We start from the raw sequence: 17,334 nt of genomic DNA, 5'->3' as shown, positions 1-17,334 counted from the left end.
TCCCTGGTTTTCTAAGTTACCACAAAACCAACATGACCATACCATAAGAAAAAGTAAATTTAATGTTATGTGGTTAACATATCTCTACCTAAATATAAAATTTCAAAGAAATCCTCCATTCAGCCAACTCAACATAACCAACACTTTTTCTCCCTCCTTTATTCCATGCCTGAGCAGCTCCTGTTAGCACTTGCTATTGAGATTTTGGCAGCACCTCTGATCCCCTTTGCTTAGTTCTGAGTCACAGGTCCATCCAAACAGCTTTAGTTATTAGTTACCGCAACTTGGGGCTTTCAGTAGATACAACCAGACCAGCTTTTCAGTCCAGACTTTTCACCTTCTATTTAAGTCATTCCTCTAAATTTTAAAAATCCTTTAATACTCAAAGGTCACATTTTGAGACTCCATGCAATTTTGAGAATTTATGAAATAGCATTGAAGTAACTTAGTACTAAATTTAGCCATCACAGGTTCTAGGTTAGCTACAGCAGAATTATTCTCAGCCTATTTAATATCCCAGCAATTTAACTTGTTAGATTTATAAATAAGATACAGACATAAAAACCCGCCTTTTGAAAATTATAAATACCCTATAAGAGATTTACACATGCCTGAGATATTTTTCTGGCCTTCTTTCAAAGCAGTATTGAAATAGTAAAAAGACGCTTCTCTAGAGTACTTTTCACGGGAAAAATAAGGTAGCTTTCTACCAAGTAGAAAGCATGCAGAGATTTACAGTACTCGATTTTATTTAGTGGAATAGCCAACCAACTTATTTGCAAAGAGACATACTTAAAAAAACTTCCGGAAACGTCAAGAGCTACCAATTATCTACAAACATTCGTGGCCCCTGTCCACGACGTGCTGCGGAGGAGCGCGGTCCAGGCCGGGCCGCGACACGGTGACAGGCCTGCCGACGCCAAGCCCGCAGACGCCAGCCCGACGTGCCGCCCAAGTCCCGCCCCGCGAAGACGAACGCGGCCGCGGGCGGGGCCCGGCCTGCGCGGTGCGTGGGAGCAAAGGGCCCGGGCACTCCCGCCCCCTTCGGAAGGCGCCTCCCGGGAGCAGTGGAGGGTCCGGGGAAGGGGGCGGGGGCGGCGTGAGGGTGAGCGACGCCCTCTACAGGAAGGCGGGGGAAAGGCGGCGGCGGGACGCTCTGCCGGGCCGGGCGCGAGATCCGTACGCCCCACCAACGCCCTCTTCGCGCCCCGGGCCTCGCGGGGAGCCGGGCGGGCGGGGGCCAAGGACAACGAGCAGACGGGCCGTCCGTTGGCCTGAGCGCGCCCCGCCCCGCCCCGCCCGCGCCGCGGGGCCGCCCAGTCCAGGGAAACTACGCCATTGCGGCCTAGCGGGCGGCGCCGCTCCTCCGCCGCCATCTTTTCGGGCCACGGCCGCCGCCCGCCGCCCCCGCCGCGGCCCGCCCGCCATCTTTTGGGGCCGCCATACTTGCCCTGCGAAGAAGATGGCGGCGCCCATCACACACATAAAACATGGCTTCCCTTCAAAACAAAAACATCCCGGGGGCCGGCGCGGGCCGGCGCGCGCGGTCGCTCACCTGAGGACCACATGGTGACCGAGAACTCGCCCTCCAGGGTCTTGATCTGCACCTGCTTCTGCTCCCACTTCTTGTTGCCCGCGTCCGCGCCGCCCGCCGTCCCGGCTCCGCCGCCGAGGTAGCCCTTCTTGCCGCTCTTCTTGCCGCCGCCCTTCTTGACGCGGCCGCCGCCCGACGACGAGCCGCCGCCGCTTTTGCCGGCCGCCGCCACGGTGACCAGCGTCTGCTCGATGTAGTCGTCGTCGCCACCGGCCGGCGCGGGCACCGGGATGAGGATCTGGTCCTCGAAGCCGTCCTCTGCGCGCAGCCCGTCGGAGTCGTCGCCGCCCACCACCTCCTCGCGCGTCTGCACCAGGATCACCTCCTGGTGGTGGTGCACCTGGGTCGGGTCGTCGGTGACCAGAGGCTGCAGCGCGATCATGGGCGGGTGGTGGTGGTGGTGGTGGTGGTGATGATGGCCCATGTGCCCGTGGCCGCCGCCGCCGCCGTGGTCTCCGCCGCCGCCGTCCTCATCGTCGTCGTCGTCCTCCTCCTCGCCCACCACGGTAGTCTCGATGGTCTCCACCGGGATAGTCTCCACCTCGATCTCGTGTAGCTCTACGATCTCGGCCGGCATCTCCGAGCCGTCCGCGGCGATGTAGAGGGTGTCGCCCGAGGCCATGGCTGAGGGCTCCTCCGCCACGGCCGCGGCGGCCTCGGCTCCGAGCGAGGAGGCGGCCGGCCGTGGGGAAGGAAGGCAGAGGGAGGAAGGCGGCGGGCGGGCGGGGGGAGAGGGGGCGGGCGGCAGGGGGAAGGGGCGGGCGCGGCGGCGGCGGCGGCGGGCTTCCCCGCCTCCTCGCCTCGGTGCGCCCCGCGCTCGCTCGGCCGCTGCTCACCCCGGCACCCCGCCTCACCGCGCCTCGGCCTCCTGCTCTGGCCGCGCCTCCTCCCGCCCTCCGGGCCGGCGCTCCGCTTCCCCCTTCCTCCTGCACCTCCGCCTCCTTCCACACAAATACCAACTCCTCACCCCGAGCTCAGATCTGGCCGTCGCCGCCGCCGCCGCCGCCACACTGCGCTCGAGCTCGCCTCGCGAGACTTCCGCGCTGTCCCGGCCCACCCCGCCTCGCTCCTACTCGCCAGCTTGCCCTCTTGCTCCTCCTCCTCTGCCAATCGGTCAGCCGTTCGCCACTGAGGCCCCGCCCACTCTCCCGGGCTCCTCCCGGATTGGGGGAGGCGGGACGGCCCCCGCGCGCGCTGGCTGGCCCGCGGCGCGTGATGTCACTGCGCCGTCGCCGCTACTCGCGCGACTCCCGCCCTCCGCGGTGCAACAGCGGCTAAACCCGTCGCCCCAGGCCCGGGCCGCACTCAGCATCCGGGCGTCGCCGCGGCAGCCGCTACCTCGGAAGCTGGTGAGCGGTGCGCGCGGCTCGGGGCACCGCGTGGGAGGGACGGCCGACCGAGCGCGGGGATCGGAACCGGGGGACCGCGTGGGGAAGCGGGCGGCGCGTGCGAGGCAGCCCCGGCGCCCCAATAAAGTCTGTTTTGACGAGAAACGCCTGAGCCTCCTTTTTCTCGCGGGACGGCGTTTGCTCTTGGCGACTCTCTTCAGGCAGGCGATGACGGCTGCGACAAAGGTGGGCGGGCAACAGAAGAAAATGAAAATGTCCGCGGTCTGCCGCGCTCCCGCATTGCCCCGCTGGGCCCGGGGCGGAGCGCAGATTGGCCGCGCGGAGCGGGCAGGTGGAAGTGGCGCGTGAAGCCCCCAGGTCCACCGTTGGGAGGGTGTCCGTTATCCTTTTATGACCCGCGGAAACCTGGGACGGAGCCGTTGGTGCCTGCTTCCCGATAGATCTTAGAACTAGGGTCCCGCTGCTCGCTGTGTAGCTCGGCTCCTTTTGATTTTCTACAGTTTCCTTCTGAGCTTCCCTTTCTTCGCTCTCCAGCCAATCATGGCTTCCCTTGACCTCAGTCTTCACCTATTTCTCACATTCATAGATGCTCCTCCTTATGCCCACCAGGCTTTGCATTGGTCTCGTCTTTAAAAATAACACAATTTTTCCTGTCCTGTTCTTCATTATACCTGCCACAGAGCCTAGGTTTTTCCTTTCACGAATTAGCGGGGCCAGTTGAGCCTTCCTGAACAGCTAGCTATATTACAGCGAAGTGGTTTTGCCCGTTTACTCTTTTGGCCTGGTTTAAAGCAATAGAAATAAAGGTGTACCGATTTTTTAAGAAAGCCACGAAAAACTGAAAACTTGGAAAGGTGTGTCTTTGCTGTACCCGTTTGGCCCATGTGAATTTCTTGAACGTGTGTATTCTCCATGTTTACTCTTGTCTTTTGGATAGTGTTCTTGCAGTTGAAGCCCCTGATTATATGACCTGTAATACATTAATCTTAGATCCAACTTGTTAAAACAAGTTGGTGTCTTTATGGGACCATATTAGGGAAATGTTTGCATTTTGATTAAGTGATTTGACCAGTCTTAATTTAATTCCTATTTCTAAATGGCATTGGACTTGAATTTTGAGAATAATATTGTAAAGGAGTGAAAAATTAGATCATTTTGAATCTGAGATTTAAAACCTGAGTAATTCCGCTTGGAATGCTGCACCCACACAGTTTGGCAAATTTGTTGAAATACGTCCTTTCTAGCTTCGTAGCTTGTAAATTCTGCAGAAATGTTTCACATAGGAAAACCAGTTGTGGGAGAATTTTTGTGGCTTAATATCCCCATCTCTAGTAATTGATGGGAAAATAAATGTCTTTGCAAGTTGTTGATACTTCCCCTTAGAGAAAAGAAAAGGGGGAAATACCCAATGAGGTAGCCTAGCTTCTGAGTCACAGATCTCAGAGTCACCCAGGCAAGGGTGGAGAAAGCTGAAAAGGGTTTTTCAAATTGTCAGGAAGGTGGTAGGTGTGAGCTGCTCCTAAATGCTATCCTAGCACCCGCTCGTGAATAGTTTTTTTAACTTGCACTGGAGCAGGTGACCTGTTAGACTGGCCTCCAGTTTTCTGTGCTGAGAGATGTTCTTGTCTTCCTCTCTTTAGCTGTGGAGTATCTTTTGGCTTGACATGCAGAGACACTGTCCTGAATCAGCTCTAGCCAGCTTGCACTTGCTGCTAAAAGTGAAAATCAATTTAAAAGATCAGGTTAAATTGCAATTTCAGAGCCATGAAGCTTTAAACGTAGGATAATCTCACTTTTATTATGCTCTGTTTGAGCAGTATGAATTGGACCAATGAGTATTTCCTCTGAACTTCTGGAGTCCTTCCCTCCGCCAAGACAGATGATTTAACATCACTTAATCTGGTATTTCTCTTACACCACCAGTGTTTTTACCCTCCCCACTTCCAAAGGTCATGGCTGTCTGTCTGCAGCTCAATGTTTTGCACATGGAGTTATTGTTTGCTTCTTGTTTCATCAGAAAATGAAGTGGAAAGCACTGACAGAGGAACTCTGTGCGATAGTGCTTGACCTTCCCACCTGTCTCAAAAGCTCCAGCTTTGGCCCTGGCAGGTGGTACAGTGGTTAGAGCATCCGCCCATGCACAGAAGGGTCTCAGATTCAATTCCCAGGCACATGCCTGCTTTGCAGGTTGATTCCCAGCCCCATCACAGCATGTGTGGGAGGCAGCCAATCAGTGTGTGACTCTCACATTGACATTTCTCCCTCTCTCTCTCTGCCTTCTTTTTCCTCTCCCTCCCTTGTTCCTTCCCTCCCTTTTACTCTCTCTGAAAATCAATGGGGAAATATCCTCAGGTGAAGATTAACAAAAAGTAAATAGCCCAGCCAGCATGGCTCAGTGGTTGAGCGTGGGCCAATGAAGCAGGATGTCACTGTTCCAGTCCCAGTCAGGGCACATGCCCAGGTAGCTCAATCCCCAGTAGGGGGAATGCCTCTCATCATTAATGTTTCTATTTCCCTCTCCCCCTCTGAAATCAAGAAAAATATATTAAAAATAAATAAATCCTGTCCTATATAATAAAAGGCTAATATGCAAATAGACCGAACAGCGGAACAATTGAACAACTGTTTGCTATGATGTGCGCTGACCACCAGGGGGCACGCATGGAAGATGGTGGGTGTCGGCAGCAGGCAGCAGAGCGCGGAACGTGGCAGGCGTTGGCCATGGGATGGTGGAGCAAGTGAGTGGGGGTGCCAGACCAAGGTGGGGCGCCGGTCACAGTCATCGGGGCAAGTCTCTGGTGGTTACTGAAAATTATTTGCTCCTGTGTGCCACGGTCCCGCCCGGTGATTGCACCTGATGCTGGCGCCAGCCCCGCTCACACCCGCTGCTGGTGCCCAGCGCCGGCCCCTATTGCCCCTCAGGGCTTCTCCTTCCCCTGCTCCTGAGGAGCAATCGGGACTGGCAGCTGCCTCTTGCATCCACTACCAGCGACAGCCCCGCTTGCACCTGCAGGTGGGAACAGCGGCTGCTGGCCCCGATCACCCCTGTGGGCTTCTCCACCTCCCCCTGCTCCTAGGGGCAATAGGGGCTGGTGCCAGCCCCAATCGCTCTACGCCGTCAGTGGATGCGAGCGGGGCCGGCGCTTGTCAGCATGTGGGAGTGGCGGCAGCAGGAGCAGGGCTGCTGGCTGACAGGGGACCGGGGGCCGCGGTGGGAGGGGCCGGACAGGGCTGCAGAGGAGGGGCCGAGACCTGCCCCTGTGCCCACCGCAGCCTCACGGCTCACAGTTCTTTCAGGGTGCACAAATTCGTGCACTGGGCCCCTAGTCCTATATAATAAAGATGTAATATGCAAATGGATCAGCAGGAGGGTGGGGCAACGAGCTACAAGTGGGTGGCGGAGAGCTACAGGAGGGGGCAGGGCAGCAAGCTGTGAGAGGGGGCGGGGGAGCTACAGGAGGGTAGGGCAGTGGGCGGAGAGCTACTGGAGGGCGGCATTGAACTACTGGTGAGCTTCTGGCACACGGATTCGTGCGCAGGGCTACAAGTATAATAATAAAAGCTTAATATGCTAAGTGTCTGACCATTCGTTCCACAGTTCGACCAGTCGCTATGACGCACACTGACCACCAGGGGGAAGACACTCCAACTAGTATACTAGCTTGCTGCTGGGGTCCGGCAGATCAGGACTGGGCGAGACGGGCCATACACGCCCTGGAGCCCTCCCACGGTCCCTCCCCGGCCCCGATTGTGCACTGGTGGGGTCCCTCCACCTGGTCTGCGCCCTCACAATCTGGGACCCCTTGGGGGATGTCAGAGAGCCGGTTTAGGCCTTATCCCTGCAAGCCAGGCCAAGGGACCCCACTGGTGCACGAATCCGTGTACTGGGCCTCTAGTAAATGAGTAAAAGCTCCAACTTTGTACAAAGCTTCCAGTCTACTGTGGAAATTAATATCAACTACAGAAGAAAGTAGAACATTAGAATCGTTAAGAGTTATATATATCTTTCTAGAATCTCTAAGAAGTCAAAGCTCACTAATGGTGGAGGAAATGTGAATGACTCTGGAGGAGAGTCCCAAACAAGATTAACCCCAAGTGACCCACACCAAGACACTTCATAATTAAAATGCCAAAGGTTAAAGGCAGAGATAATCTTAAAAACAGCAAGAGAAAAGCAGTTAGTTGCCTACAAGGGAACTCCCCATAAGACTGACAGCTAAAGTTTTCTTGACTTTGGACTAACATTGGGATTTTCCAGAGTGGCCTTGGAAAAAATCTCAAAAGGTATGTTCTCTCTAATTATGAAAGAAATAGTAAACTAATTAGGCTTATTTGATATGTTCATTTATATAGGAAGCATTGTTAAGAAGTGGTCGTAATTTTTGAGGGTATATTTGTATGAAATTCCTAAACATGTGATATGTCAGATATAACTTTATAAGTCACAATTTTAAAATGGATGCCACTGAATTCCTTGTTAATTGTATTATATATATATATATATATATATATATATATATATATATATATTATTGATATTTTACAGAGAGGAAGGGAGAGGGATAGAGAGTTAGAAACATCGATGAGAGAGAAACATCGATCAGCTGCCTCCTGCACATCCCCTGCTGGGGATGTGCCCGCAACCAAGGTACATGCCCTTGACGGGAATCGAACCTGGGACCCTTCAGTCCGCAGGCCGACGCTCTATCCACTGAGCCACACCGGTGAGGGCTTATATATTTTTTAAAATATATTTTTTTATTGATTTCCGAGAGGGAGATGGAGAGAGAGAAACATCAATGATGAGAGAGAATCATTGATCGTGCTGCCTCCTGCATGCCCCACACTGGGGAGACTTGAGTCTGCAACCCAGGCATGTGCTCTGACTGGGAATCGAACCATGACCTCCTGGTTCGTAGGTTGACACTCAACCACCGAGCCATGCCAGCTGGGTGTTAATTTTATACTAGTGGCCCGGTGCACGAAATGCGTGCATGGGGTGGGGGGGTGTCCCTCAGCCCGGCCTGCACCCTCTCCAATCTGGGATCCCTCTCGCAATCCAGGCACTGGCTCCTAACTGCTCACCTGCCTGATCGCCCCCAACCACTCTGCCTGCCAGCCTCTCCCCTCAAATGCCCCCCTGCCAGCCTGCTTGCCCCCAACTGCCCCCCCCCCCCCGCCAGCCTGATCGTCTCCAACTGCCCTCCCCTCCTGGTCTGATCACCCCTAACCGCCTCTGCCTTGGCCCTGCCACTATGGCTTTGTCCGGAAGGATGTCCGGAAGATTTCCCAGTGTAGCATATTGCCCTTTTATTAGTACAGACTAGAGGCCCTGTGCATGACATTCGTGCATGGGGGTGGGTGTCCCCTCAGCCCAGCCTGCACCTCTTCAATCTGGGACCCCTCGGGGATGTCCAACTGCCGGTTTAGGCCCGATCCCAGGGATAGGGCCTAAACCGGCAGTTGGACATCCCTCTCACAATCCGGGACCACTGGCTCCTAACTGCTCACCTGCCTGTCTTCCTGATAGCCCCTAACTGCCCTCCCCCACCATCCTGATCACCCCTAACTGCCTCCCCCCCGCCGGCCTGGTTGCCCTCAACTTCCCCCCAGCCGGTCTGGTCACCCCATGCAGCCTGCTGTTCACTCGTTTTGTCGTCCCTCAGTAACCGCCCCCTGCCAGCCTGGTCGCCCCACGCAGCCGGCTGTTCAGTCGTTTGGTCATCCCTCACTAACCACCCCCAATGGCCTTGTCGCCCCACAACGCAGCCTGCTGTTCGGTCGTCCATCCCGTTATTTCGGTCGTGATGGCCCCTGGCTTTTTATATGTTCGGATTGAATTTTCATCAAAAATAATTTCCCTTACCACAAACTAATTTAGCTGCCTATGAAATTGCCCTGCTCTGCATCAGTTACAGTATGGAGACTGTTTGACATGGATGGGGCCAGTCTTCAAGGAAACCTGCCCAGAGAGGAGCTCATGGTCTCACTGCAAGGCAGTATGGGGGTTTGCAGCTAGTGCCAGCATTTCCTGCCCTTGCTAGGCTGCAAAACCTCTCTTCTGATTCAGATCCATGCTGAGTTCCCAATAAAATAATTAGAAAAGTTAGGATGAAAATTCATGTGTGTGCATCCAAATTGGTTGCCCCTAGTTTGGATTAGTACAAGTTAAATGAAAAATTACAGATGTGTGTGGTTTTCTTAGCCATTTAAACTATAATTATTTTTCCTAGTTGTGGGATCTATGAAATATGAGCTATTAAAGGGATAACTCTCCAAATCAATGCATATATTAGAAATGGAGTTAAATTATGGTGAAATGGCCTAACTGTACATGTCTATTAAGCCCACCTAAAGGTCTTAGTCAAAGTCTTTTTCTGGGGCTAAGTGGTTTATTACAGTATATGAATCTGGTTATTGCCCATAAGTATAAGGAAAGTTGAAATCTTTAATAATAGATGAACCTCAAAAAAGGGCTTCTGTCCTGAGTGGCACACGTAGGGTAGAGCAGCTTGATTGTTCCACGTGCATAATCGACATTAAGAGATTTCAGAAGCAGTTTTTTTTGTTATTTGGGCAGCTGGTGATTGTTGGTCCTGGCACTCCTCCCCTCCGCCCCAAATAATAACAATAGATGAGCCTCATTTTTCTCTAGTTGATTGTTAGAATGCATCTTCAAAGCAGCTACATCAACTTACTTGTATGGCAGTTGCTCCTGCCACTGCCCTTCCAAACAAATGCAGCCTGCACACTCGAGCAGAAGGGGCAGAAAATTCTCCTTCAACCCAATGTAACGCACCACCACACTTGTTTCACAGCATACTCACTGCACTGTAAGAAACAGGATGTTGTCTTATTCGCGTGCTTGTGAGCGTGAGACAGGTCAGTGTGGTGGAATGGGGAGAGCTCTGGTGGACTGGGACTTACCTTGTTCTCCGCGAGAGAGCGGAATAGGGGTTTTTCGTTTGTTCAAGAGGACAGAACTAGGGGATTAGGTAAGCCCAGTGTTCCTTCCCCATTTGTGAGTACCTGCTCTTGCAGTATAAGCAAGAGAAATAGCTGTCTTCATGAAGCCTGCAGTACGGAAGGGGATATAGGCTGTGGACAGACAGCTCACAAATACTTGTCTTGGTTCTTGTCCTAGGAAGAAGTAGAGAGGCCGGAGCCCAACCTCATCAGATAAAGGCCCTGGAAGGGTTGAACAGACCACACAGTGCCCACTGCAGCGCTTAGCTTTTCCTGTGTTAATTTCTATATGAAAAGGGAGTAGATAAAATAAGTCCGGTGGTAAAATTGTAAACATTTGGAACAAGCCAGTAACACTCAGTACAAAAAGGGTATTTTTAGCCTTGGAAATTTATCAAATTAATTCACTGGAACTGTTGTTGACGATAGTTGAGGTTTCTCAGTACTTGTTTTCTAACCTCATGTGCCACCTCCAACCCGCTTTTTATGAACCTTTCCTTGTTCAAAATTCCCACCGTGACTTGGCGATTAATCCTGGAGATTTTTTGCGAGTTTCAGGCTTTGGAAGGTAGGACAGCTTTGGAACTGATCAGAGGGAAGGACAGACTTGAGTCCTCAAAACTTGACTTTGGGTCCTGGTCATGCCATTTATCATCCAGGTAACATCAGCAAAGTCCTGGAACCTCTGAACTCTGCATTTTCTCCACTATCCGATGGGCCAAGCACTGCCAGTGTCAGGTTATAGGAGTAAGCGGAGATGATAAGTGGATTGCCCAACTTGGGCAGGGAAAGTTTATGCTTCCCAGGACTGGTTCGGGTCCCTTCTCACGGTTCCTTTTCATGGCTAGGCCACACACATCTCCACGTCTGTGCTTATGCTTTGCATCCACTGCCAGCTTTGGGGCTAAAGCTTACAGACAGGGCCCAGTACTCACGTGGTATCTTAGAGCAAATGAGAACTCATTTGCCGACCAGACTTTTTGTCATCAACAATAGGTTTTTAATCTCTCGGAGCTAGGTGGATTATTTTCTATTAAAAGTAGAATGAACAACTTGCTTTTCTGTTTTGTGTCAGAACGCAATTTCTCAGCGTTGGAGCTCCTTTAGGGAGTGTGTCTATATCTGTGATCCAGGTGCTGCTGTCTTCCTGGTCACTTTCCCCCTGTGACACGTGCTTTGGATGGGGAGGGTAAACCCAAGAAGACTTGGCAAGGACGTTATCATGGTGGGTCAACAGCTGCCACTCGACAAAACAGCCTAGAGGTGCAAGACAGACAAGAGGAACACCATCAGCCTTTCTCGCCACGCTTCAGTGAACCTCAGCCCAATTCAGAATTGTCACCAAACCGCCATGGCCCTCTTCCTGGCACAGTTCTTTCCTCCCTTAGGTCACGTAGAGTTTTAAACTTGGGTTGAAAGGATGGGGTGGGGAGGAGGGACTTCATTATGTTGTAAACTGTGCCATCCTATTTCTGCCTGAGCAATGGATTGGGAGTGACCATGTACTATTTTGCTTAAGTGGCATTGTCATTGTAAGAATGCAATCTTGGATTGCCTGAACCTTTCCTTTTTTTTCTTTTTCACTGAATTTATTGGGGTCATACTGATTAACGAAGTTATACAGGTTTCAGGGGCACAATTCCAAAACACATCATCTGTACACTGTGTTGTGTGTTTAGCACCCCAAGTGACTTTCTGACCACGTCATCCAAAGGCAGTGCTTACTCTGACATGATTCAAGACTAACGCCATCGCAGATGCCGCCCTCTCTACCAGCTCAACTTCTCCCGTGTTCATTGAAGACTTGGCACTTTATCTACAATTTTCCTCCTGAACCTAAGCCATACCTGACCCTTGGTTGACTTGAGCCAGCACAGCCTCCTTATATGTTGGCCTTCTAACTTGTTACTCTCATTTCCACCTCTTCAGCTGCCATGTCCTTGTCATGCTTACGAACACACCACATCTGGAATCTTAACTCCCAATATCCCATCCTCTCTGACGCTCACGCCTTCTCTCCTGTTACTGCTATATTTCAGCCTCACACCTTTCAATCCCTCTCTTTCCCAGACCAGAACACTGGTTGATCACAGCATCCTCGGCCGCCAGTACTACTTGTGTCTGATGAAATGTCACCAAACACCCACTTCTGCCTATACTTCTGAAACCCTGGGATCTACTGGAAACCCCACCGGTGTACATAGATTTTTGTCTTGCCTTATTCATGGTCTCCAGCATCAACTGAGTGTATGTCACTTGAGAACCCTTCCTGCTTGTCCTAAGTCAAACTCCCTGCACCATTTTGCTCAGCAAATTCTCTAAATGACTCTCCTCAAAATCCTTAAGAAATCTGCTGCCGTTCATTTCTCATCCCCCTGCAGTAGCCCAATGCCCTGGCCTCCTGCTTCATGGAAATTGGAGGGATCAGAGTTTATTTCCTCCCTCTGTGCTGTCTCCCTACACATGAACAGACAAGCTCCCTCTACTCGCAGTGCTGCTCCATGCTGAGCCTGTGTCCACCTGTGCTCTCGCCCACCTCGTCCCTCACGTCCCTGCACACTCACTCATCTCCCACGTGCCTGCCATTTTCCCTGGCTCTCTGCCTTTGCATTAAGTCCTGCTCCTTAAACGAGGCTCTCGTGACCCTGTCTCCAGCCATTGCCTTATCCCCTTCCATTCTCAGACCAGGTCTGTTGTAATGGTCTCTACTTTATCTGTTCATCCCGGGATTGTGTCTGCAGCAGTGTGCCAGACATTCTGTCATCAAACAGGTGAAGACTCCTGACCTTGACTCATCCTCTCTTAACACTTGACCTGGTCTGCCTCTCTGTCCCTGGGACTCGCACCACTCTGCTTTCTCTTCACTTCCCGTCTCTGACTTTTGCTTCTCTCGCTGCTCTGCTTGTTCTGCCTGTCCTCCTGGTCATCTGATCCACTCTTGTGGCTTAACAACCACCTGTGTGCTGACCATGCTTAGTTTCTATCTCTATCTGGATCCTCCCCAGAGCTCTAAGTCCATGCCCCCAGGTGGCCCTGCTCCTGTCCCACAGGCCCACTCACTGGGTCCACCGACCTTCCCTGCGCCCTTCCTCCTTTCCGCTGGTGTCTCTCACCAGTTGACTCCTCTCACCCCCTAATCCTCACCGGTAGCCACCAAATCCTGATGTGTTTACCTCCTAAATATTTCTCAAGCGGACTTTGCTCCATTCCTGCTGCTCCTGTCCCATGCAGGCCCTGGCTCTCACCTAAACCAGTGGTCGGCAAACTCATTAGTCAACAGAGCCAAATATCAACAGGACAACGACTGAAATTTCTTTCCAGAGCCAAATGTTTTAAACTTAAACTTCTTCTAACGCCACTTCTTCAAAATAGACTCGCCCAGGCCGTGGTATTTTGTGGAAGAGCCACACTCAAGGGGCCAAAGAGCCGCATGTGGCTCGCGAGCCGCCGTTTGCCGACCAGGGACCTAAACTTTTGCCAACCAGCTGCTCTACCCCCTGCAATCTTCCTTCCCCAGGCACTCCTGAATCTTCCCTGCATGCAGGTGCACCACACCCTCCCGGATCAAACTGCAGGGGTTTCCGGGGGCCTCAGGGTCTACCAACTCCTCAGCAAGGCATTCCAAAACGTTCTGGCCTCCTCTTCGGTCCTGCTACCTCCACACGTACCCGCCAGGATGTTCATACTTTGGTCTCTAGACTTCATTTTCCTCTGCCTAAAATGCTCTTTCCCACCTCCTCAACTTTACCCTCTTCCAAACAGCTGAGACGCCTCCAGGAAGCTTTCCCTGGACAGGTGTTTCCACAGCGCTCTGCCCCAACTGCAATTGTTCTTTTTCTTTTTCTTTTTTTTTTTTTTTACAGAGAAGAAGGGAGAGGGATAGAGAGTTAGAAACATCGATGAGCCCTGACTGGTTTGGCTCAGTGGATAGAGTGTTGGCCTGCGGATAGAGTGTTGGCCTGTGGACTGAGGGGTCCCAGGTTCGATTCTGGTCAAAGGCATGTACCTTGGTTGTGGGCACATCCCCAGTAGAAGGTGTGCAGGAGGGAGCTGAATCAATGTTTCTCTCTCATCGATGTTTCTGACTCTCTGTCCCTCCTCCTTCTTCTCTGTAAAAAATCAATAAAAATATATTTTTTTAAAAAGAAAAAGAAACATCAATGAGAGAGAAACATCGATCAGCTGCCTCCTGCACGCCCCCCACTGGGGATGCGCCCGAAACCAAGGTACATGCCCTTGACCGGAATCAAACCTGGGACCCTTCAGTCCGCAGGCAGACTCTCTATCCACTGAGCCAAACCGGTTAGGGCTGCAATTGTTCTTATGTTATTACGAAAGTGGCTGTTAATGTGTCTGCTTTCCCACAAAACCACACTTTTGAGGGCAGGGAAGCAGGGCCAGCCCAGGTAAAATATGGCTGGAAGCAATCCGCAGGAATACCTGGTGATGCTACTACCTGTGTCCTCCCCTACTGCTTGGAAAGTCAGGTCCAGGACCCATAGCTGCATTAAGGAAACGTGGCAGAGTAGAAAAAGGAGTTCTGAAAGCAGACAGGCCTGGATTTGAATATTTGTTCCATCAGTTATTAGCTAAGTGGTCTTACGTGAGTTTTTTAACCTGTCTGGGCCAGTTTCTTATCTGTACATTAGGACTATTACTGTTTAAGATTCTTGCAAAGTTTGAGTGAAATAATATGTGCAAAGCCCCTGACATGTAATAGGTGCTAAATAAATGTCCTTTATCTGTTACAGCTATTCCTCTCTCCCTCCTGCTCCATCCTGACATCCAGCCTCACAGAAGTTTCCTTGTTCTTGCCCCTCGGTCTTCCTGCCTTGGCTCACACGCCCTTCATGAAGGAAGCTTCCTCACATCCACCAGCCTCTATTCGCTCAGATCTTCCCGTTAGAAAGAACCCCTTCCCCGGGCTTCTGTTCCCCCACAGCGTGTAGGAATCCTCACGACGCAGTCAGCTGTACTCATAGATGGTTCCTGGGCTGGAAGCTCCTGGAAGATAGGGGTGTTTCTTCTACCTTTTTGCAGCTCTTTATGCTTCTGAGCTCAGGGCTGGGACACGCGGAGACTTAAATGGTGGCTTACTCTGAGGGGGTGGCAGGCAGGGGAAGGCTTCTTCACTGGGCTGAATAGTTGTGAGAGTCTGCGTATCAGCTCACTTGTCCTTAAGATTTTGAGTGATGGGAATTAGACACAATTCTAGAAAATTCACTTCAAACAGTGAAAAAGCACCCATCTTGGAATTAGTTTATAATGTGAAGAAAGAATATTGCTTGCCCCAGACTGCATGAAAGTGATGTGCATGTCTCATTATCTCTCATAAGCATATTCAAAAGTAAGTCTTTAAGGAGACTGAGCTCTGGAAAGATCACCTTATTTCGACCAGCTCAGATGAAGCTGACATAATCTTTCATCCAGCCCTCTCAAAGCAAACGCATTACAAGTAAAATCCTGTTAGCACAGCTACCACAACAAAGAGAGTGCATGTAAAATGACCATCTCCTGTCGAAATAAATGCCTTATTGATTGATGTATTAATCCAGTGGGTAGCGGATGATGGGCGTACGAGTAAACATCTATTTTATAATCAGACAAAAGCTAGTAGGCCCTGGCCGGGTAGCTCAGTTAGAGCAGTGGTCGGCAAACTGCGGCTCGCGAGCCACATGCGGCTCTTTGGCCCCTTGCGTGTGGCTCTTCCACAAAATACCACGGCCTGGACGAGTCTATTTTGAAGAAGTGGCGTTAGAAGAAGTTTAAGTTTAAAACATTTGGCTCTCAAAAGAAATTTCAATCGTCGTACTGTTGATATTTGGCTCTGTTGACTAATGAGTTTGCCGACCACTGGCTTAGAGCATTGTATTGATGCATCAAGGTTATGGGTTTGATCTCCAGTCAGGGCTCATACAAGAAGCAACCAATTAATTCATAAGTAAGTGAAACAACAAATCCATGTTTCTCTCAAACCAATCAATAAAAATGTTTTTAAAAGTAAAAATATGGCCCTGGCCGATGTGGCACAGTGGATAGAGCATCGGCCTGTGGACTCAAGGGTCCCGGGTTTGATTCCAGTCAAGGCACATGCCCCAGTTGCAGGCTCAATCCCCAGTAGGGGGCAGCCAATCAATGATTCTCTCTTATCATTGATGTTTCTCTCTCCCTCTCCCGTCCTCTCTAAAAATCAATAAAAATACATTAAAAAAAAGAATTAAAGACAAACGTACTGTTGAACTCTGAAGCTAGGAGGAGGCAGGCAGCCCACATCTGGTTCCCTAGGAAGCGGATTGTTGCATCACGACTGGGCGCTGGAGTGGGAGACGGCTTCCAGGAGCAAGGTGTCTCTTGTATTTACGGTGCAGTGAACAGAGCTCTCGGTTACAGGAGGACGGCCAGAATCACCTCCCTCCTCACGTGAGACCCACTGTCTGTGATGCAGCTGCAGCGTCCTGTCCCCCTTCCTCCACATCCCCCCTTCCGCACCCAGCTCTCACCTCTTCCTCCCTTATGCATCTTGCCTCCAACTTCCCCAGCTTTCCTGTCCGATCATTTTTCCTTTACCATCCCCCACCCCCTTCTTCCCTGCCCTGGGCCGCTCGGAGCCTGCCTTAATGTAGTCAGTGTATATGTTCACACTCATCCCGTTGATCGGCCGTGGCTTTCTGAGTTATGGTGTGGAGTTTTTTTTTTTCCCTAGATAAATTCCAGCCCAAGTTATTTTTTCAGTCCATGGACTTGTATTGATTTTTCTCCCCACGGATCAATGATCTCCAGGAAAGCCCCACCGCCCTGTAAGTACAGGCGGGAAGGACTCCCAGAGCCGCCGCTGCGTGCTCAGAGTTGCTCCCTGGCCCTGGAGTCGGGTCTCTATAAAGTGATCCCCAGCCTTGGGCAGGGGACAGCGGGGCTGGTGCCTTTCCTGAGCTGCTCCCCGCACTGCAGAGAACAGCAAGGTGCAAACATTCCCAGACTCCCTGGTACCTGGGCTTCTGGGCGAAAATTGGGTTGCTTCAATCTGATGCCCAGTTTTGGAAGGCTGAGGTAAAGTAGTGTGAGAAATGCTCACCTGTCCGAATTCAAATAATGGACACGGAGAAAGATGTGTGGCAAGAAACGAGACTTTTAATAAGTCCTTGCAAGAGTGGGTGTCTGGCCCTAGCCGGTTTGGCTCGGTGGATAGAGCGTCGGCCTGCGGACTGAAGGGTCCCAGGTTCGATTCCGGTCAAGGGCATGTACCTTGGTTGAGGGCACATCCCCAGTAGGGGATGTACAAGAGGCAACTGATTGATGTTTCTCTCTCATTGATGTTTCTATCTATCTCTCTCCCTTCCTCTCTGTAAAAAATCAATAAAATGTATTAAAAAATTAAAAAAAAAAAAAAAGAGTGGTGTCTGTCCCAATGTGCAGGCACATGTAGAG

General features: G+C 51.3%; 2 protein-coding genes across 2 annotated transcripts in view; one reads left to right on the top strand and one right to left on the bottom strand.

Annotated features, from left to right (window-relative positions):
- Positions 1–2,426, bottom strand: part of YY1 (YY1 transcription factor) — a 29,789-nt gene extending 27,363 nt beyond the window's left edge. The window contains exon 1 of the mRNA XM_080648449.1: positions 1,556–2,426. Within this exon, the coding sequence (XP_080504575.1) occupies positions 1,556–2,216 (661 nt within the window). The 5' untranslated portion in view covers positions 2,217–2,426. The remainder of the gene's footprint in view (positions 1–1,555) is intronic.
- LOC308255806 (uncharacterized protein) lies at positions 2,215–16,094 on the top strand (the record flags this gene model as incomplete). The annotated part of the gene is made up of 2 exons (XM_080683741.1): positions 2,215–2,943; positions 14,661–16,094. 2 exons carry the CDS (start codon positions 2,215–2,217, stop codon positions 14,856–14,858), a joined length of 927 nt encoding a protein of 308 aa, XP_080539867.1. The 3' UTR covers positions 14,859–16,094.
- Between the last annotated feature and the right edge of the window lie 1,240 nt (positions 16,095–17,334).

This window comes from Plecotus auritus (genome assembly GCF_963455305.1).
Source record: "Plecotus auritus genome assembly, chromosome: 1".
NCBI classification, from domain to species: domain Eukaryota; kingdom Metazoa; phylum Chordata; class Mammalia; order Chiroptera; family Vespertilionidae; genus Plecotus; species Plecotus auritus.
Note: the sequence above shows the minus strand (reverse complement) of the source record. Positions and strands in the feature narration are given on the sequence as shown.